The sequence below is a fragment of the Carcharodon carcharias genome (assembly GCF_017639515.1).
Source record: "Carcharodon carcharias isolate sCarCar2 chromosome 36 unlocalized genomic scaffold, sCarCar2.pri SUPER_36_unloc_1, whole genome shotgun sequence".
Classification (NCBI taxonomy): domain Eukaryota; kingdom Metazoa; phylum Chordata; class Chondrichthyes; order Lamniformes; family Lamnidae; genus Carcharodon; species Carcharodon carcharias.
Genome location: NW_024470726.1, coordinates 4,406,740 through 4,428,665, shown reverse-complemented (window position 1 = coordinate 4,428,665; position 21,926 = coordinate 4,406,740). Strand labels below are relative to the sequence as shown.

The 21,926-nt window shown below is 54.8% G+C and overlaps 1 protein-coding gene across 2 annotated transcripts; it reads right to left on the bottom strand.

The window, feature by feature from the left end:
• Nucleotides 1-3,738: 3,738 nt before the first annotated feature.
• On the bottom strand, nt 3,739-21,385 carry flad1 (flavin adenine dinucleotide synthetase 1). Of its 2 annotated transcripts, XM_041181548.1 has the most exons (8): nt 21,359-21,385; nt 18,437-18,698; nt 15,328-16,087; nt 11,964-12,111; nt 10,451-10,549; nt 8,656-8,845; nt 6,948-7,021; nt 3,739-4,397 (listed from the first exon to the last, which is right to left on the bottom strand). In XM_041181548.1, exons 2-8 carry the CDS (start codon nt 18,599-18,601, stop codon nt 4,262-4,264), a joined length of 1,572 nt encoding a protein of 523 aa, XP_041037482.1. In that variant the 5' UTR covers nt 18,602-18,698; nt 21,359-21,385; the 3' UTR covers nt 3,739-4,261. The 2 variants fall into 2 exon arrangements, with proteins under 2 accessions (XP_041037482.1, XP_041037483.1); XM_041181549.1 differs by lacking the exon at nt 6,948-7,021.
• Between the last annotated feature and the right edge of the window lie 541 nt (nt 21,386-21,926).

Sequence of the window (21,926 nt, the reverse complement as noted above, 5' to 3'; positions counted from 1 at the left end):
CAACATTTGCACCACACAAGTGTCAGGAAATAACCATCTCCAACAAGAGAGAATCTAACCATTACCCTTTGACATTCAATGGCATTACCATCACTGAATCCCCCACTATCAACATCCTGGATGTTACCCTTTGGCCAGAAACTGAATTGGACCAGCCATATAAATACAGTGGCTACAAGGGTAGGTCAGAGGCTGGGAATCCTGCGGAGAGTAACTCACCTCCTGACTCCCCAAAGCCTGTCCACCATCTACAAGGCACAAGTCAGGAGTGTGATGGAATACTCCCCACTTGCCAGGATGAGAGCAGCTCCCACAACACTCAAGAAGCTCAACACCATCCAGGACAAAGCAGCCCCGCTTGATCGGCACCCCATCCACAAACATTCACTCCCTCCACCACCGACGCACGGTAGCAGCAGTGTGTGTACCATCTACAAGATGCACTGCAGCAACTCACCAAGGGTCCTTCTACAGCACCTTCCAAACCCACGACCTCTGCCATCTAGAAGGACAAGGGCAGCAGACACATGGGGAACACCCACCACCTGGAAGTTCCCCTCCGAGCCACTCACCATCCTGACTTGGAAATATATCGGCCGTTCCTTCACTGTCGATGGGTCAAAAGTCAAAAGCCTGGAAGTCCAGCGGTTCAAGAAGGCGGCTCAAGGGGCAATTAGGGATGGGCAAAAAACGCTCAAATCTCAGAAATTAATTTTATTGACTGGAGTGGGTCTCGAACTCTCAACATTCTGCCTCGGAGGTGAGAGGGTCACCCACTGAGCCACAGCTCAGAGCTGCCAGATGGCCTGCATCTGGACACGAGATCAGAAACAATGATTAACACAAGAAACTGCAGACGTCCTTATCACTGAGTACAGCACAAACAAACCACCAGGAATATTAACAGTATTTATACATTGTTATAAAAAATTACAGCACATTCAGACCATACACAGTATTACTATATTAAATGCGACATTAATGTTCTCATTGTCAGGACACAGTACACAGCAACATATCCAATAGACCATCAGCTCACATTTCTCAGACACACAATGTACAATGATAATGACATGAACAAAACCATCAAGCTCCCTCTACACTGTCCCCATCAAACACTCCCAGGACAGGTACAGCACGGGGTTAGATACAGAGTAAAGCTCCCTCTACACTGTCCCCATCAAACACTCCCAGAACAGGTACAGCACGGGGTTAGATACAGAGTAAAGCTCCCTCTACACTGTCCCCATCAAACACTCCCAGGACAGGTACAGCACGGGGTTGGATACAGAGTAAAGCTCCCTCTACACTGCCCCCATCAAACACTCCCAGAACAGGAATAGCATGGGGTTAGATACAGAGTAAAGCTCCCTCTACACTGTCCTGCATTGCACGAAGGTGACATTCCACCATTCTCAGCGTCAGGAATTGAGGGCTGAGGTTACTGCTGGTTTACGAATACCTTTGTCCTGCACCCACTCATTAGATAAAAACAAAAAAACTGCGGATGCTGGAAATCCAAAACAAAAACAGAATTACCTGGAAAAACTCAGCAGGTCTGGCAGCATCGGCGGAGAAGAAAAGAGTTGACGTTTCGAGTCCTCATGACCCTTCGACAGAACAGTTCTGTCGAAGGGTCATGAGGACTCGAAACGTCAACTCTTTTCTTCTCCGCCGATGCTGCCAGACCTGCTGAGTTTTTCCAGGTAATTCTGTTTTTACCCACTCATTAGAACCTGACTGACACTTTATTTAATATCATTTCACATTAGCTGGAGAGGAGAGTCTTTCACACTGTGTGGAAGAGTTAGATATGATGGTGCACTGAGCCCAGCACAGATTCTTTTCAGTATTCAATTCCCTCTCACACAACCTGCGATACCATTTCCATCTGGAGAGAGACTGATAAATATTCTGATTGACAAACATCTGTTTTTTTTTTAAAACAGTGACAGACCAACACAGGTTCAGACAAGTGATCCCCATATGTACGCATTGGGCAGTGGATTGATAGACACAAGTTTAGAAGGCTCCCAGTATGTAGAAGAATCATACGGATTCGAAACGTTAACTCTATTTCTCTCTCCACAGATGCTGTCAGACCTGCTCAGTTCAGCACCCGCAGTATTTTGCTCTAACCCAATATGTATCTGTCTGCTTTCGCACTTTCAACCCTCTGCAGACTGTGACCCAGAGGTGCTGGATGTCATAGTGCGTTGACAAACTCTTGGATATTCTCGGGGTTCTCCTTAATCAGGAACTGAACTGGACCAGCCATACAAATACTGTGCAAGAGCAGGTCACAGACTGAGAATCCTGTGGCAAGGAACTCACCTCCTGACTGCTCGAAGCCTGTCCATCATCAACAAGGCACAAGTCAGGAATACGCCCCACTTGCCTGGGTGAGTGCAGCTCCCACAACTCTCAAGAAGCTCAACACCATCCAGGACAAAGCAGCCCCGCTTGATGGGCACCCCATCCACAAACATTCACACCCTCCATCGCCAACGCACAGTGGCAGCAGTGGGTGTACCATCTACAAGATGCACTGCAGCAACTCACCAAGGCTCCTTCGACAGCACCTTCCGAACACATGACCGCTACCATCTAGAAGGACAAGGGCAGCAGACGCATGGGAACACCAACACCTGGAAGTTCCCCTCTGAGCCACACACCATCCTGAGTACCAGCCGCTCCTCCTTCGCTGCTGCATCAAGGGGGCCTGGTTTGTGTACTTACAGTGCCACAGCAACTGGCATAGTTATACCCAGCGCCTTCAGAGGGAACTATACTCACTTCACTTAGCATGCATACACATCCTTGTTTTGCCTCTGTCGCAGAACCCCATCTCCAGACGTGTGGAGGAAGACGCTACAAGGCTCCACTTCTCACCCCGCTTTCCTTTAAACCAAGCCGGACTGTCCCCGCTGCCCCCCTTTGGTCCAATCCAGGTCAGTGCCAAGGCTGCCGTTCACAGTGGGCGCGGCAGGAGCAGCAACCTGCTCATCGCCCGTCTCTCGGAAGGGGGGGGGTGGTGAGGAGGAACGCAGGGTCTGGGCTTGGCGAGGGCACGGACACGTTCAGATGTGAAGCCAGCTTGGCATCCGGTTGCCCGGCGCTGTTTGTGGGCGGGACGAGTCGGGCTGGACTGCTTACCTGCAGGCAAAGTTTGGCAAAGAGTGAGGGGGAGGATGGGGGCGGAGGGAAAAATAAGCTTGCGTTTCAACTCGACACTGCTTGGCCTAGTCACTGGCACTTATCGCCTGACTCTGTGCCCATTACTCATCTCACGGACTAGCCTGGCATCGGCTTGTCTTCCCTCGAGGGTGGGAGATGAAGGGGTGATCCGATCGAGGGGGTTTAAGATGAATAAAGGATTCAATTGGGTCGATGGAGAGAAACTGCTTCCTCTGGTGGGGGTGAGAGAGTCCAGAACAAGGGGTGGGAGGGGGGCAGAACCTTAAAATGGGAGCCAGGCCGTTCAGGGGTGATGTCAGGAAGCACCTCACACACACACACACACACACACACACACACACACACACACACACACACACACACACACACACACACACACAGACATACAGACAGACAGACAGACACACACATACACACACACACAGACAGACACACACACACAGACAGACACACACACACAGACAGACACACACAGACAGACACACACACACAGACAGACACACACACAGACAGACACACACACAGACAGACACACACACAGACAGACACACACACAGACAGACACACACACAGACAGACACACACACAGACAGACATACAGACACACACACAGACACAGAGGAGCGGGAATCTGGAACTCTCTCCCCCCTCCCAACACAAAAATAAATATCGAGGCTATGGGTCAATTGGAAATTTCACAACCGAGACGGATCGATTTGCGTTGGGTTAAGGAACCAAGGCAGGTAAACGGGAGTTAAAGTGCAGAACAGCCAGGATCTGGCTGAACGGGCGGAACAGGCCAAAGGGGCTGAATCACCTCCTCCTGTTTCTACACTCCCAAGGGGGCTGAGGGTCCTATCGTTGAGCATTCGCCGTGTGCCAAAAACTGTTGCGGGCTGGGACTTTCTTTAACCTCACCCCATCCCTCGCCTGGTAGGCTGTCCCATTAACGCTGGTCTCTGCTTTACAGCGGAGTCGAACAAAGGAAGGTGTTAGGCAACCCGGCGGGATGTGGACTTTGTCGGGAGGAGGGGGTTGGGGTGGGTGAGGTGGTTGGTGTCAATTACTTTCTGGAAGTCCTCTCGTCCTCCTCCTTTTCCAGTTGATAGGCAGGCTGGTACCGTTCCATACCCAGGTGGTTGAGGTAGCACAGGTTGGGGTTCTTGGAGGTGTTATCCATGCTCCCTAGGGAGGTGTAGCTGGTGGGGTGAATGGCGGTAGAGAGGAAGGTGGGTGGGGGAGACAGAGGGGGTAGGTGGGGGGGGAGAAAAAGAGAGAGATTTCAGATTAGACAAGGGAGTTTCAGGCTTAAGATCCAATTCCCCGCCCTTCCCCCCTCCCACCACGCTGTCAGTCCAGAGGGCTGTGCCGGCGAGATATTCAACCAAGGCAGGCGGCGCAAGCGCGTTCCTCTCTCCGGCCGAGGTCGCGGGTCAGCCGTCAGGAGGGGGTCGCGTGGTGGTTTGTATTCGGGGGCCCTGGGAGTCTTAATCCAGGAAGCAGCATTGACAAACCCCACCACTTCACCCTTTAGAGATTGAAATCAGGCCCGTCAGGGCTTCGAACTGAGAAGCTGACGGCAGTGAAAGTGGCAGCCTGCCCCGCCATTCATCAATAAGGTCATGGCTGATCTGCCCCGGGCCTCAACTCCTCTTTCGTACCAGCTCCTCAAAGCCCCCAACTCCCCGATATTTCAAAAATCTGTCTACCTCCTCTTTAAATACTTTCGGTGATCCAGCCTCCACAACTCTCTGGGGTAGAGAATTCCAGACCTTCGCTAACCTCAGAGAGGAAATTCCTTCGCATCTCGGTTTTAAATGAGTGTCCCCTTATTCTGTAACTATGTCCCCTAGTTCAAGATTCCCTCACTAGTGGAAACACCTTCTCAACATCTACCCTGTCAAGCCCCTTCAGAATCTTGTACGTTTCAAGAATATCACCCCTCATTCTTCTAAACTCTAATAAAGGTCTAACCAGTTTAGCCGTTCTTTGATAAGGCAACCCTTCAGCCCAGGAATCAGCCTAGTGAGTCGCTTTAAAACTGCCTCCAATGCCGGTATATCCTTTCATAAATACAAGGGCCAAAACTGTACACAGTACTCCAGGCACGGCCTCACCAACACCCTGAACAGTTGTAACAAGACTTCCCTATATTTAAACTCCAACCCCCTAGCAATACAGGCCACAATTCCATCTGCACTTGCATGCTAACATTTCATGTTTCATGCACACGAACGCCCAGATCCCTCTGCGCTGCACTTTTTTTGGGGTCTCTCTCCATTTAAATAATAGTCTACCTTTTCATTCTTCCCACCAAAGGGCATTAGGGGAGATACTTTCTTGGGAAGGGGAGTGTGAAGGTTCTGCAACTGAAGATGGGGCAGAGAGTGGACTCGAGAAGAGTGCAGGCATTTGAAGCAGAATGGATGGGAAACTACGGATGTGCAATTCACCCACAGTCCTATCTGAGGCTCAGTGGGTAGCACCCTCCCCTCGGAGTCAGAAGGTCGTGGGTTCGAATCCCCACTCCAGAGACTTGGGTCCATAACCCAGACCGACACTCCCAGTACTAGTACTGAGGGAGCGCCGCACTGTCCGAGGGTCAGCACCGAGGGAGCGCCGCACTGTCCGAGGGTCGGCACTGAGGGAGCACCGCACTGTCCGAGGGTCAGTACTGAGGGAGCACCGCACTGTCGGAGGGTCAGTACTGAGGGAGCACCGCACTGTCGGAGGGTCAGTACTGAGGGAGCACCGCACTGTCGGAGGGTCAGTACTGAGGGAGCACTGCACTGTCGGAGGGTCGGCACCGAGGGAGCGCCGCACTGTCCGAGGGTCAGCACCGAGGGAGCGCTGCACTGTCCGAGGGTCGGCACTGAGGGAGCGCCGCACTGTCCAAGGGTCGGCACCGAGGGAGCGCCGGAGGGTCGGCACTGAGGGAGCGCCGCACTGTCGGAGGGTCAGCACTGAGGGAGCGCCGCACTGTCGGAGGGTCGGCACTGAGGGAGAGCCGCATTGTCCGAGGGTCAGCACTGAGGGAGCGCCGCACAGTCGGAGGGTCAGCACTGAGGGGGCGCCGCAATGTCGGAGGGTCAGCACTGAGGGGGCGCCGCAATGTCGGAGGGTCAGCACTGAGGGGGCGCCGCAATGTCGGAGGGTCAGCACTGAGGGGGCGCCGCAATGTCGGAGGGTCAGCACTGAGGGGGCGCCGCAATGTCGGAGGGTCAGCACTGAGGGAGCGCCGCACTGTCGGAGGGTCAGCACTGAGGGAGCGCCGCACTGTCGGAGGGTCAGCACTGAGGGGGCGCCGCACTGTCGGAGGGTCAGCACTGAGGGAGCGCCACACTGTCAGAGGTGTCAGATTAAACTGGGGTCCCATCTGCCCTCTCAGTTGGATTTAAAAGTTGCCATGGTCATCCTTGGAAATGTTGGAGGGGTGGTGGGATTGTCCTGGGTACAAAATTTATCACGTCAAAAAAATGCAGATGATGTTGTCATGGTCACATACGTGGGATCCCGCTGTGAGCAAGTGTTGCTGCCGTGTTTCCTGCATTACAACAGTGACCGCACTCTCAAAGAGGAAAAAAAAAGTGTGTCGGGAAAAGCTTCGGGTTCTCCCGAGAACGTGAAAGGCGCTATAGAAATTCAAGCCATTCTTTGCTGCGCAGGGAGGTATGCGGCACGGTTCGGGGAGCGGGTGTGGGGCGACCGCCGTGAGTCAACGTTAGTCCAGGAGCACAACCGTCACGTACCCCTTGTCGTAGAGGATGCAATATGGGATGTAGAGCGTACGTAAAAACTCCCAGATATCGTGGTAACTCCAGTCCTGAAAGAGACGCAGCAAAAGCATTCTTTAGAAAAGCAAGTGCCGGGGACCAATCCTGTCGCTGTCGTTTCCCAGCAGCAGCTCCCATGGGCCAGTCGGTGCGACCGAAGCAAAAAAAAATCACAAAACCACGTTCGTGGGCGGGCTATTCGACCACGGCGTGCATCACCATCACATCCGGCCCCCCCCACGGCTTCCTCGGCAGTGGCTGCCCTGCGGTCAGTCGGGGGGGGTGGGGGGCAGCAGCAGGTGCTGCCGGGGGAGGGGGAGGGGGTGGGGGCCCAAGTTCAAATTCCACCGGGGTGGGGATGGGGAAGCAGCTTTCAGAAGTGAAGTGTCGACGGGCACTGGATGGAAAGCAAGGACGAAGACCCGACTGAGTGATTCATGTGCCCCCCCGGGAAGGGAGTCTGCCCTCCTTATCCAGTTGGGGACTGCCCCACTCTCCAGTCCCACACCAACTAGGAGCTTCTATACAGCCTGGCACATTTTGCAAATATCGAAATCGAAAAACAGGGAACTGGACAAATACTTGAAGGGGAATCTATTTTGCAAAGGGGAAAGGGTGAGGCGGATGGCACGGTCTGGGGGGTGGGTCTAAGCGGGCAGCTCCTTCAAGGAGCCAGCATAGGCACGCTAGGCCAAATAGCCTCCTTCTGAGCTGCAACATTCCACCAACAGTGGCAACTAAAGAAGGGGCAAATCATCAGCCCCATAGCCCAAAGAGGGCAGGCCAGGGGCTGGCAATGTCAGTTGTCTCTCAGTGGCTCGCTCTTTCTCACCTCCGAGTCAGGAGGCTTTGGGCTCAAGTCACCACTCCAGACACCCGAGCACAAAATCCAGGCTGACACTCCGAGGGGGTGCAGCACTGTCGGAGGGTCAGTACTGAGTGAGTGCAGCACTGTCGGAGGGTCAGCGCCGAGGGAGTGCAGCACTGTCGGAGGGTCAGCGCCGAGGGAGTGCAGCACCGTCGGAGGGTCAGTACCGAGGGAGTGCAGCCCTGTTGGAGGGTCAGTACCGAGGGAGTGCAGCCCTGTCGGAGGGTCAGTACTGAGGGAGTGCAGCACTGTTGGAGGGACAGTACTGAGGGAGTGCAGCACTGTTGGAGGGACAGTACTGAGGGAGTGCAGCACGGTCAGAGGGTCAGTACTGAGGGAGTGTCGCACTGTCAGAGGGTCAGTACGGAGGGAGTGCCGCACTGTTGGAGGAGCTGTCTTTTGGACGAGACATCAAACCTCTCGGGTGCAAAAGATCGCATGGCTGCTATTGGAAGGAGAACAATGGGGATGGCAGGGTGGAGGTTCTCACCGGTGTCCTGGGGCCAATATCTATCCCTCAACCAACAGCACCGACCTGCATCATTACCACAATGCTGCTTGCAGGATCTTGCTGTGCGCAGATCGGTTGCCGTGTTTCCTACCTTACAACAGCGGCTTCACTTTGGAAAAAAAAACATACTTCGTGGGCTGCCAAGAGCTGCAGGATGCCTCGAGGTTGTGACAGGTGCTACAGAAATGCAAGTCTACCTCCACATAGAGCCCGAGGGAGCTCTCATGCTGCGTGCAGCTTAAGCACCTCACACTGCCACTGTTACCCAGTGACATCCAGTGCCCGGTCGGGGCCCCGATACCCACCAGCAGGGGATTGACCCGCATGTACTCTGGCCATCCGGGGTCGGTCATGCACATGGGCTTCAGAGTACGGGAGTAGGGGTCAGTCCGCCTGGTACCCATCAGGACAGCCTTGATGTGAGGCTGCTGCGTCTTCAGGTCTGTCAGTGCCTCCTTGATGTTGCCGCACACAGTGTATATCTGGAGCTGGTACCTGGTGAGAAAGATCAGTTATTGCCTCGAAACTGGAATAGTCCTTTGATTCAAAGCAGGAAGGTGGCAAGTCAAATACCATCAATCACAGATCACTGTGCTCCAAACAGACAATGAGGGCATCTAATCGAGGGGTTTGGGTGGTTTATATATAGAATAACAGATACCCGGGAGTGAGTTACAGACTGGAATCTAATCGAGGGGGTTCGGGGTGGGGTTTATATATAGAATAACAGATACCTGGGAGTGAGTTACAGACTGGAATCTAATCAAGGTGTTCGGGTGGTTTATATATAGAATAACAGATACCGGGAGTGAGTTACAGACTGGAACCTAATCAAGGGGTTCAGGGTGGTTTATATATAATATAACAGACACCCGGGAGTGAGTTACAGACTGGAATCTAATCGAGGGGGTTCGGGGTGGGGTTTATATATAGAATAACAGATACCCGGGAGTGCGTTACAGACAGGAATCTAATCGAGGGGTTCGGCGGGGTTTATATATAAAATAACAGATACCCGGGAGTGAGTTACAGACTGGAATCTAATCAAGGTATTTGGGGGGGGCGGGGGGGTTATGTATAGAATAACAGATACCCAGGAGTGAGTTACAGGCTGGAATCTAATCGAGGGGTTCGGGGGGGGTTTATATATAGAATAACAGATACCCGGGAGTGAGTTACAGACTGGAATCTAATCGAGGGGTTCGGGGTGGTTTATATATGGAATAACAGATACCCGGGAGTGAGTTACAGACTGGAATCTAATCGAGGTATTTGGGGGGGGGTTTATATATAGAATAACAGATACCCGGGAGTGAGTTACAGACTGGAATCTAATCGAGGGGTTCGGGGTGGTTTATATTTGGAATAACAGATACCCGGGAGTGAGTTACAGACTGGAATCTAATCGAGGGGTTCGGGGTGGTTTATATATAGAATAACAGATACCCGGGAGCGAGTTACAGACTGGAATCTAATCGAGGGGATCGGGGGGTTTATATATAGAATAACAGATACCCAGGAGTGAATTACAGGCTGGAATCTAATCAAGGGGTTCGGGGGGGTTTATATAAAGAATAACAGATACTCGGGAGTGAGTTACAGACTGGAATCTAATCGAGGTGTTCGGGTGGTTTATATATAAAATAACAGATACCCAGGAGTGAGTTACAGACTGGAATCTAATCAAGGTATTTGGGGGGGGTGGGTTATGTATAGAATAACAGATACCCAGGAGTGAGTTACAGGCTGGAATCTAATCAAGGGGCTCGGGGGGGTTTATATATAGAATAACAGATACCCGGGAGTGAGTTACAGACTGGAATCTAATCGAGGGGTTCGGGGTGGTTTATATATAGAATAACAGATACCCGGGAGTGAGTTACAGACTGGAATCTAATCGAGGGGATCGGGGGGTTTATATATAGAATAACAGATACCCAGGAGTGAATTACAGGCTGGAATCTAATCAAGGGGTTCAGGGGGGTTTATATATAGAATAACAGATACCCGGGAGTGAGTTACAGACTGGAATCTAATCGAGGGATGAGCGGGCGGGGGTTTTATATTCCAATAATCTGTGCAGCCTGTGAAAACACTTACCTCTTACAGGTGTCCTGAATAAACTGCTCCATTTCTGGGAAAGGTGAGACAATCCGGACATACAGAGCCTGCAGGTGATTCTTGTGATCCGGGTACATCCTGCACAAAAGGCGGGAACATTACAGGACGCGTTTCAGGGTTACTGGCGAATTCAGAGGCACCAACTCGGTTCAGGGTGCAGCTTCCCTCCCTGGGTGCACCTCACTTCAGGTAGCCATTTCCCAAGTCCCGGCTATTCAACTACGGGGGACATCACTGCCACCCCAGCGCTGGCCTTTAATTCAGCAGCGCTTTCTCGTGGGGGTAGAGGCAGCTGTGGAAAATGCAAAGCTTTCGCACTCATTAAAGAGGCACTTTCCTGTCTTTGGAGACAAGGGCTCCACGTCAGAGACGAGTGGGGACAAGCTATCCAACAGCCAATCAATCGCTGAGTGGACCGTATCGTGTAATTCTTCTGTTACGACACAAATAAACTAAATTCACAAAATCAGGGACAAAGTAGAAGCAGCCCCCCTTAGAGGGAAACTGCAAAACCAAAGGACAACATTTAAACCAAGTTACAGACATTAAACTGAAATTGTGATTGAAGGGGTCTGGAGAGCACCCGAGTCTCCGGGGTGCCCACCGAGCGTGGAGGGCCTCGACGGTGCCAACGGACACCGCACGCTCCTCCCCCTCCAGGGGAACCTGGCCGCGAACGTAGCCGCGGAAGAGGGGCAGGCAGTCGGGCCGGACGACCTCTGCCTGGGCCTGTCGATGGCCAACTCGGCCGGGCACTGGAGCAGGTTCGCAAGGTTCCTGCCCTGGGACGCCCCCCCTCCGCACCGGGTGCCTGTGGATCAGGAGCGTGGAACTGAAGCGCAAGCAAAGCAACGGTAAAATATTGTTCAAATAACAAAGAAGGGAATGGAGCCTCCAACAACGAACGTGAGCATGGCCCACAGACCCCACAAGGCTGCAAAAGATACCTGTCCTGGGAGTGTTTGATGGGGACAGTGTAGAGGGAGCTTTACTCTGTATCTCACCCCGTGCTGTACCTGTCCTGGGAGTGTTTGATGGGGACAGGGTAGAGGGAGCTTTACTCTGTATCTAACCCCGTGCTGTACCTGTCCTGGGAGTGTTTGATGTGTACAGTGTAGAGGGAGTTTTACTCTGTATCTAACCCCGTGCTGTACCTGTCCTGGGTGTGTTTGATGGGGACAGGGTAGAGGGAGATTTACTCTGTATCTAACCCCGTGCTGTACCTGTCCTGGGAGTGTTTGATGGGGACAGTGTAGAGGGAGCTTTACTCTGTATCTAACCCCGTGCTGTACCTGTCCTGGGAGTGTTTGATGGGGACAGGGTAGAGGGAGCTTTACTCTGTATCTAACCCCGTGCTGTACCTGTCCTGGGAGTGTTTGATGGGGACAGGGTAGAGGGAGCTTTACTCTGTAACTAACCAGCTATAATGCGTCCGATGTTAGGGTAGCCGTTTGAGTCTTCCCATCAGCCTGCATTTCTCTCACTCACACACCTGCTCACTGCTGCATGGAAGAGGTGGACCAGGGCTGTACAATCTTTGCCACCGTTGAATCCCACGCAGATCTCAGACAGGCTGTATTGGGCCAGGGCTTCCTCCACTGTCCGCAGAGCTGCTGCCACCTCCTGGCCAAGCCGAGATTCTGCAGGAAACACAGCACATGTCATCTCTTTGCAGTGTCAGCCAATATGATGCAGACTGGATGGGAATGAAGGCAGGACTGACAAAAAAGCCTACAGAATGTAATTTAACAGCATACTGCACCCTCAGTACTGACCCTCCGACAGTGCAGCACTTCCTCAGTGCTGACCCTCCCACAGTGTGGCGCTCCCTCGGTAATAGCCCTCCGACAGTGCGGCGCTCCCTCGGTAATAGCCCTCCGACAGTGCGACATTCCCTCAGTACTGACCATCCCACAGTGCGACACTCCCTCAGTACTGACCATCCCACAGTGCGACACTCCCTCAGTACTGACCATCCCACAGTGCGACACTCCCTCAGTACTGACCATCCCACAGTGCGACACTCCCTCAGTACTGACCATCCCACAGTGCGACACTCCCTCAGTACTGACCATCCCACAGTGCGACACTCCCTCAGTACTGACCATCCCACAGTGCGACACTCCCTCAGTACTGACCATCCCACAGTGCGACACTCCCTCAGTACTGACCATCCCACAGTGCGACACTCCCTCAGTACTGACCATCCCACAGTGCGACACTCCCTCAGTACTGACCATCCCACAGTGCGACACTCCCTCAGTACTGACCATCCCACAGTGCGACACTCCCTCAGTACTGACCATCCCACAGTGCGACACTCCCTCAGTACTGACCATCCCACAGTGCGACACTCCCTCAGTACTGACCATCCCACAGTGCGACACTCCCTCAGTACTGACCATCCCACAGTGCGACACTCCCTCAGTACTGACCATCCCACAGTGCGACACTCCCTCAGTACTGACCATCCCACAGTGCGACACTCCCTCAGTACTGACCATCCCACAGTGCGACACTCCCTCAGTACTGACCATCCCACAGTGCGACACTCCCTCAGTACTGACCATCCCACAGTGCGACACTCCCTCAGTACTGACCATCCCACAGTGCGACACTCCCTCAGTACTGACCATCCCACAGTGCGACACTCCCTCAGTACTGACCATCCCACAGTGCGACACTCCCTCAGTACTGACCATCCCACAGTGCGACACTCCCTCAGTACTGACCATCCCACAGTGCGACACTCCCTCAGTACTGACCATCCCACAGTGCGACACTCCCTCAGTACTGACCATCCCACAGTGCGACACTCCCTCAGTACTGACCATCCCACAGTGCGACACTCCCTCAGTACTGACCATCCCACAGTGCGACACTCCCTCAGTACTGACCATCCCACAGTGCGACACTCCCTCAGTACTGACCATCCCACAGTGCGACACTCCCTCAGTACTGACCATCCCACAGTGCGACACTCCCTCAGTACTGACCATCCCACAGTGCGACACTCCCTCAGTACTGACCATCCCACAGTGCGACACTCCCTCAGTACTGACCATCCCACAGTGCGACACTCCTTCAGTACTGACCATCCCACAGTGCGACACTCCCTCAGTACTGACCATCCCACAGTGCGACACTCCCTCAGTACTGACCATCCCACAGTGCGACACTCCCTCAGTACTGACCATCCCACAGTGCGACACTCCCTCAGTACTGACCATCCCACAGTGCGACACTCCCTCAGTACTGACCATCCCACAGTGCGACACTCCCTCAGTACTGACCATCCCACAGTGCGACACTCCCTCAGTACTGACCATCCCACAGTGCGACACTCCCTCAGTACTGACCATCCCACAGTGCGACACTCCCTCAGTACTGACCATCCCACAGTGCGACACTCCCTCAGTACTGACCCTCCGACAGTGCGGCGCTCCCTTAGTCGTGGCACTGGGAGTGTCGGCTTGGATTATGGGGCTCGTGTCTCTGGAGCGGGGACTCGAACCCACAACCCTCGGACTCCAAAGCAAGCAAGGGACAGCGACGCACTGAAGCCAGGGCTCATACCAGCCAGTGACGGGATTCTAGTGCAGAACAGACGGCTGTTAACAATGAAAGAAATGGTGGGCTCTAAAGACAGATGTAGTGGTTTAGGGAGGGAATCCCAGAGCTCGGGGCCCAGACAGCTGAAGGCATGGCCTCCAATGGTGGAGTGATGGGACTCGGTGGCCGGGAGGGGTGTTGGGGGGGGGCTGCTGTGGGGATTGTAAGGGTGGGTGGGTTGGTTGCATTTGAATAAAGAAGTTTCTTTTTAGCGTTTCCTCTTGTGGAAAAGTGGGGGGAACGTGGAACTCGCTCCCACAGGGAGTGATCGAGGTGAATTGGAGAGATGGATTGAAGGTGGGGGGAGAAGGTGGGCAAACGCATGAGGGAGAAAGAAATAGGAGGATATGTTGTTTGGTTGGGGGAGGGGGAGAAAGAGAGAGAGAGAGAGAGAGAGATGGAGAGAGGGGGTTTGAGGAGGCTGGTGTGAAGCAGAAACACCAGCACGGAGCAGAGGGGCGAGAGGACTAGAATATAAAAGCAGGGATGTGCTGCTGAGGCTTTATAAGGCTCTGGTCAGGCCACACTTAGAATATTGTGAGCAATTTTGGGCCCCGTATCTCAGGAAGGATGTTCTGGCCCTGGAGAGGGCCCAGAGGAGGTTCATGAGAACAATCCCAGGAATGAAAGGCTTAACATATGAGGAACGTTTGAGGACTCTGCGTCTATACTCGATGGAGTTTAGAAGGATGAGGGGGGATCTGATTGAAACTTACAGAATACTGAAAGGCCTGGATAGAGTGGACGTGGGGAAGATGTTTCCATTAGTAGGAGAGAACAGGACCCGAGGGCACAGCCTCAGAGTAAAGGGAAGACCTTTTAGAACAGAGATGAGGAGAAACTTCTTTAGCCAGAGAGTGGTGAATCTACGGAATTCATTGCCACAGAAGGCTGTGGAGGCCGGGTCATTGGGTGTATTTAAGACAGAGATAGATCGGTTCCTGATTGGTAAGGGGGGTCAAAGGTTACGGGGAGAAGGCGGGAGAATGGGGTTGAGAAACTTATCAGCCATGATTGAATGGCAGAGCACACTCGATGTGCCAAATGGCCTAATTTCGGCTCCTATGTCTTGTGGGCCGAATGGCCTGTTTCCCCCCCAACTGCTGTACAGAATTTGATTCAGCTCAAATTAATTCTGGTTGGCGAGGTTAGAGATCAGGCCGACAGGGCGCACGGGGTTAGTATCGCGATGGAAATCATTTTGCGTCCGTGGGTTGGGCTCAGCCGAGCTGGGTTAGGCCTACCGGAGTGAGCCAGCCTGTACACGTCACGTGCGGAGACAGCCACAGGATCCTTCTCCAGGGGGACGACGGCCCCGGGGGGGAGACGCTCCAGCAGGAAGCGCAGGGCCTCCTCCAGCGGGCCCTCGCGGTCCGAGTCGAGGGTCAGCTTGACCCGGTAGTAGTTGTTTGTCCAGTCGGGGTAGGAGCCCAGGCTGAGCTGGCGGCCGAACCGGCGGTGGGCCTCGTCCAGCACCGGCGTGATGGCCGTCTCCTCCGCGTCGACGAAGACCTCCCGGGTCGAGTAGCGCAGCCGCGCGTTGTAGAAGAGGTGCCCCAAGCCGTCGAGCGCCCGCTCCAGGAGGGCGGGGACGCCGGGGAAGACGTAGACGTTGCGGACGCTGACCAGCGGGTACTTGAGGCAGTCGCCGGTCAGCCGGTCCTGCCCGTAGTTGAGGCGGGCGGAGCGGGGCACCCGGGCCAGCTTCATGGCCGGGCCGGCCGCCTTGGTCTTGCCGAAGAAGCGGGTGACCAGCCCCGCCAGCTCGGGGTGGCAGAAGGTGCACTCGCCGAAGGCCTGGGCCACCCCCTCGAAGGTCACGTCGTCGTGGGTGGGCCCAATGCCCCCCGAGGTCAGCACGTAGTGGTAGCGGCCGGCGAAGGCCGCCACCTCCTCGGCGATGCACCGCACCTCGTCCGGGATGACCGACACCTTCTCCACCTTGACCCCCAGCGAGCGCAGCTTCCGGCACATGAAGTAGGAGTTGGTGTCCTGCGTGTGGCCCTTGAAGGAGAGTTGGAACGATAAGAAAGAAGAGATTAGATGGAAAACTTAGCACAAGCACTTACATTGCTATAGCGCCTTTGACATGATCCCGAGGGTTTTGGTAGGACAGGAAGAGGGAAAATGTTGCCACTGGTTGCCGAGGGGAGGGGCTGGGTGGAAGAGGAGGGGAGGAGGGGGGGAGAGGGGCTGGGTGGAGTCCAGGACGAAGGGAGATGTCCTTCAGATCAGAGCCAGGGGTTCAGGACTGACATTAGGAAACACTTCTTCAAAGAAAGTGTGGTAGGAGTGTGGAACTCTGTCCCACAAAACACGGTGGATGTCGATTCACTTTAGGCGTTTTGCCTCGGCAAGGGCATTGTAAGTTATGGAGCAAAGGTGGAGTTAAGTTAAAGACTCCTCCTCGATCTCACTGAATGGCAGAACAGACTCAAGGGGCTGAATGGCCTCCGCCTGTTGCTACATTCACAGCAGCAAAGGTAAATCAGGTTTAGCTAAATTTGACCTCGAGCCACATGTGGAGATATTAGGGACGGGTAACCAAAAGCTAATCAAAAAGGCCGGTTTTAAGGAGAGTCTTAAAGGAGGGGAGAGAAGAGAAGGGAGGGAGAGAGAAAAAGAGAGAGAGAAAAAGAGAGAGAGAAAAAGAGAGAGAGAAAAAGAGAGAGAGAAAAAGAGAGAGAGAAAAAGAGAGAGAGAAAAAGAGAGAGAGAGAGGGGTGGAGAGGTTTAGGGAGGGAATTCCAGAGCTCAGGGCCCTCAGGCAGCTGTAGGCACGGCCGCCAATGGTGGAGCGATGGGAATTGGGGGATGGGCAATAGGCTGGAATTGGAGGAGTGCAGAGATCTTGGAGGGTTGTAGGGACTGGAGGAGGTTACAGAGATAGGGAGAATTATAGGGGCTGGAGGAGGTTACAGAGATAGGGAGGGGTGTAGGGGCTGGAGGAGGTTACAGAGATAGGGAGGGGTGTAGGGGCTGGAGGAGGTTACAGAGATAGGGAGGGGTGTAGGGGCTGGAGGAGGTTACAGAGATAGGGGTGTAGGGGCTGGAGAAGGTTATAGAGGAGGGTGGAGAGTGCGAGAGGACCACACTGGAACAGGCAGTCAGCAGCACCTAGAGAAGGGTGTGAGAGGAGGACCCTGGGACAGACAGTCAGCAGCACCTAACATCACAGAAGCGTTAGTTCATTGGTTGATGAGAAGCTGCTGTTAGGGAGTGTCATCAAGTAGCTGAGAATTAGAAAAACACATTATTCTTAAAACAAGTGGCTACTTACATTTAACTAAGAAACACAAGCAATAGGGAAATAAAGTTAAGTCGAGGGCGGGTAAAATAAAGTTGCATATGTGAACCAAAGTAAAATAAATTTAACAGAAGGGAAGTAAATTGAAGTCATGGCAGGATGGCCCAGTCGAGTGGAATGTGTGTCCTGTGATATGTGGGAGGTTGTGGATGCTGTCAATGTCCGAGACGGCCACCACGTGCAGGAAGTGTTAACAGCCGCAGAAACTTGAGCTTTGGGTTTCAGGGCTCAAGCAGCGGCAGGAGTCCCTGTGGTGCATCCGCGAGGCTGAGGGCTACATGGTCACACCGCAGCCTAGGAGCCTGGAAGCAGAAAGGGAATGGATGACCGCCAGGCGCTCCAAGGAAATTCGGCCGGTAAGTGCAGGTGCCACTCCCCCCTCTCCCCACCGACCCCCCCCCCCCCCCCCCCCCCCCCCCCCCCCCCCCCCCCCCCCCCCCCCGGGTCCCGCTCACCAATTGGATGACGGTGAGGGTTCCTCAGAGGAGTGCAGTCAGAGCCAAGTTTGTGGCACCACGGGCAGCTCTGCTGTCCAGGAAGGGAGACAGAAGAAGGGAAGAGCAGTGGTAATAGGGGATTTGTTAGTTAGGGTAACAGAGAGAGGCATTTATGCAGCTGTGGAAGTGACTCCAGGGTGGTATGTTGCCTCGCTGGTGCCAGAGTCAACGAGCGGCTGCAAGACACTGTCCCAGAGGAGGGTGATCTGCCAGAGGTTGTGCTCCACACTGGTACCAATTAGGTAGGAAAGGGGATGAGGTCCTGAAAGCAGGCTTTAGGGAGCGAGGAAGGAGATTGAAAAGCAGGACCTCCAAAGCAGTAACCTCAGGGTTACTCCCGGTCCCCTGTGCGAGGGTGCAACCCACTGAGCTGACACAGAAACGCCTGAGCTCACTCCAATTCACTCCCAGGCAGCCACGCACGGCCTGACCGGCGTCTCGGAAGGAACGGCCAAGTCGGAGGGAGTGTCAGTCGGCCGGGGGGGGGGGGGGGGGGAACGTTTCAAATCTCGTTCCGCTGGTCTGGCCAGTCCCCGACGGGGGTCTTTACCTTCAAGAGCTCGTCGCCAATGACGATGATTCCTGCCGTGACGGTCAGCTTGGCCTGTTCCTCGGAGGCGCGGCCGTCACTCCCCACGCCGTCCATGGCCAGCAGGTGGCAGCGCAGTCTCTTCACGCGGAAGGCAGCCCCCAAGATCCTTGGGGTCCGATGCATCGAATTCCCCGGGAGGTTCCCTGGACCCGGTGCGAATGCTGGGAGCGAATTCCAGGGTCGGCGAACCTACCCCCTCAGGAGCCCGGCAACTCCGGGGCTTCAGGGATTAGATTTTTAAAAAAAAAAACACAGTAGGAGAGGGGGAAGTTTGCTTTCGGTGTGTTTGTTATCCTGCACAGAGGCCAGACAATCAATCAGCAACTTCCTTATTGGAATGATGCTCTCACATGGTCGAAATGAGTTCGCATTCATACCGCCACACATCAGCCCAACGCCCATCTCTGCAGCTGCATTTACCATTCTTTGGCCACTTCCCTGTGCCAGGTACGCAACGGATTACAACGTATTCCCAGCCCAGAAACAGGCCACTCGGCCCCTCTGCTCTGTGCTGCTGTTTCTACCCCACACCAGCCTCCTCCCTCCCCCACCTTCTGCGTCTCAGCCCATCAGTATATACCTTCTGTTCCCTTTCTCCCTCACGTTATCCCCTTAAATGCGTCCATTGGGCCCAGAGCACCAGGGAGAACTCACCACCTCCCCCCTCTTCTTCCAATCTTGGGATCTTTTACGTCCAGGCGAGAGGGCAGATGGGGGGCCTCGGTTTAACATCTCATCCTGAAAGGTGGCACCTCCGACAGTGCGGCGCTCGCTCAGTACTGACCCTCCGACAGTGCGGCGCTCCCTCAGTACTGATCTTCCGACAGCGCGGCACTCCCTCAGTACTGGCCCTCCGACAGTGCGGCGCTCCCTCAGCGCTGACCCTCCAACAGTGTGGCGCTCCCTCAGCGCTGACGCTCCGACAGTGCGGCGCTCCCTCAGCACTGACTCTCCGACAGTGCGGCGCTCCCTCAGCACTGACCCTCCGACAGTGCGGCGCTCCCTCAGCACTGACCCTCCGGCAGTGCGGCGCTCCCTCAGCACTGACCCTCCGACAGTGCGGCGCTCCCTCAGCACTGACCCTCCGACAGTGCGGCGCTCCCTCAGCACTGACCCTCCGACAGTGCGGCGCTCCCTCAGTACTGACCCTCCGACAGTGCGGCGCTCCCTCAGTACTGACCCTCCGACAGTGCGGCGCTCCCTCAGTACTGACCCTCCGACAGTGCGGCGCTCCCTCAGTACTGACCCTCCGACAGTGCGGCGCTCCCTCAGTACTGACCCTCCGACAGTGCGGCGCTCCCTCAGTACTGACCCTCCGACAGTGCGGCGCTCCCTCAGTACTGACCCTCCGACAGTGCGGCGCTCCCTCAGTACTGACCCTCCGACAGTGCGGCGCTCCCTCAGTACTGACCCTCCGACAGTGCGGCGCTCCCTCAGTACTGGCACTGGGAAGAGTCGGCCGGGTTACAGAGCTCAGGTTGGTGGAGTAGGGCCTCAAACTCATGACCTTCTTACCCAGAAGTGTGAGAGGGGGATCCACTGAGCTAAGATGACCCTTCCTCCCACCAAACCCCACTCCCTTCCTGAAGTCTTTTCCCTGTGCTAGCTGCCTCCCTCCAGACAACGGTTTGAGACCGGACAACCAGTGCCAGCAGCAGGAAGGGAGGGCATCGCTATCAATCTTACCCACAGCAACATCCACTGCCAGGGGCTAGTGGGCGAGGAAACAGTGGGAATTTTGTGCCCAGTGTGGGCTTCAGGAGCAGGAATTCTGGCTGCCTCCCCCTCCCGAAACCCAAGGAGGGGGCAGTATCGAGATAGCCAAACTGAGAAATATGGCAGTGATCAATTAGGCTGGGATCTGAACCTGGACCTTTATGGCTCTGAACCCAACCCCTGAACCACAACCACTGAACTACAGGCTGAGCTCTGAACCCCCCCAACCCCTGAACCAAAGGCTGAGCTCTGACCCCCCCCAACCCCTGAACCACGGGCTGGGCTCTGAACCCCAACCCCTGGACCATGGGCTGGGCCCTGAACCCCAATCCCTGAACCAGAGGCTGGGCTCTGAACCCCAATCCCTGAACCACAGGCTGGACTCTGACCCTGACCCCCAACCCCTGAACCAGAGGCTGGACTCTGAGCCCCCAACCCCTGAACCAGAGGCTGGACTCTGAGCCCCCAAACCCTGAACCACAGGCTGGACTCTGAGCCCCCAACCCCTGAACCACAGGCTGGACTCTGACACCACCCCCCCCCCCACAACCCCTGAAGCAGAGGCTGGACTCTGACCCCCAACCCCTGAACCAGAGGCTGGACTCTGACCCCCAACCCCTGAACTAGAGGCTGGACTCTGACCCCCAACTCCTGAACCAGAGGCTGGACTCTGACCCCCAACTCCTGAACCAGAGGCTGGACTCTGACCCCCAACTCCTGAACCAGAGGCTGGACTCTGACCCCCAACCCCTGAACCAGAGGCTGGACTCTGACCCCCAACCCCTGAACCAGAGGCTGGACTCTGACCCCCAACCCCTGAACCAGAGGCTGGACTCTGACCCCCAACCCCTGAACCAGAGGCTGGACTCTGACCCCCAACCCCTGAACCAGAGGCTGGACCCTGAATCTGGACCTTTTTGAATCTGAACCATGGAGAGAGAACTTAATCCCCATTAAAACTCGACATTAATCCATTAAAGGCTGAATAAACGGGGAATTTAAATGGAAAAGAAGATACTCTGACTAATTTCATAGGCATGCGGGCCAGAGGAAGTGTCTAAAAGGCCCGAGGTAAAGGTTATAATTATAAACATTGATAAAAAAATTGAGTTGATTTGAGCGGCTTCCCTCGACCTGGTCAAAGATCAGCTCAGCTCCACTCACCTGCAGCACTGCTCCCTCAACCAAACCTACTGCCCCCTCAACCGAACTTACTGCTTCCCCCGCCCCCCATCAAGTCCCGCCTCTCCTTAGCGCCCATTGGCCTGGTGCCCTGTCGATCTCCGCCGTGCGGCGCGGCCATTGGTCTGACGTCATGGCGCCCAAAAACGGCAAAGGTGGGTTACACCCTCCTCTTCCCCCACCTCTATTCGTCTGTCTCCCGGCGCCACGGTGAGGTCGGTCCGTGTGGAGCGCCCGAGGCCGCACCTTTCGGTTCCGGGCCTCCCTCTTGCCGGCCTTTTCCTGCTCTGATCTCATTTGAATTTGGGTCCTAACTAGGGTTGCCAACCCTCCAGGATTGGCCTGGACTCTCTCAGGGATTGAAGATCAATCTCCATCCAGGGTATTTTTTAAAAATATGCTTTCTTGGGCTATGGGCGTTGCTGGCTGGGTCAGTATTTAGTGCCCGTCCCTAATTGCCCCTTGAGAAGGTGGGTGGTGAGCCACCTCCTTGAGCGGCTGCAGCCCCTGTGGTGTAGGTACACCCACCGTGCTGTTAGGGAGGGAGTTC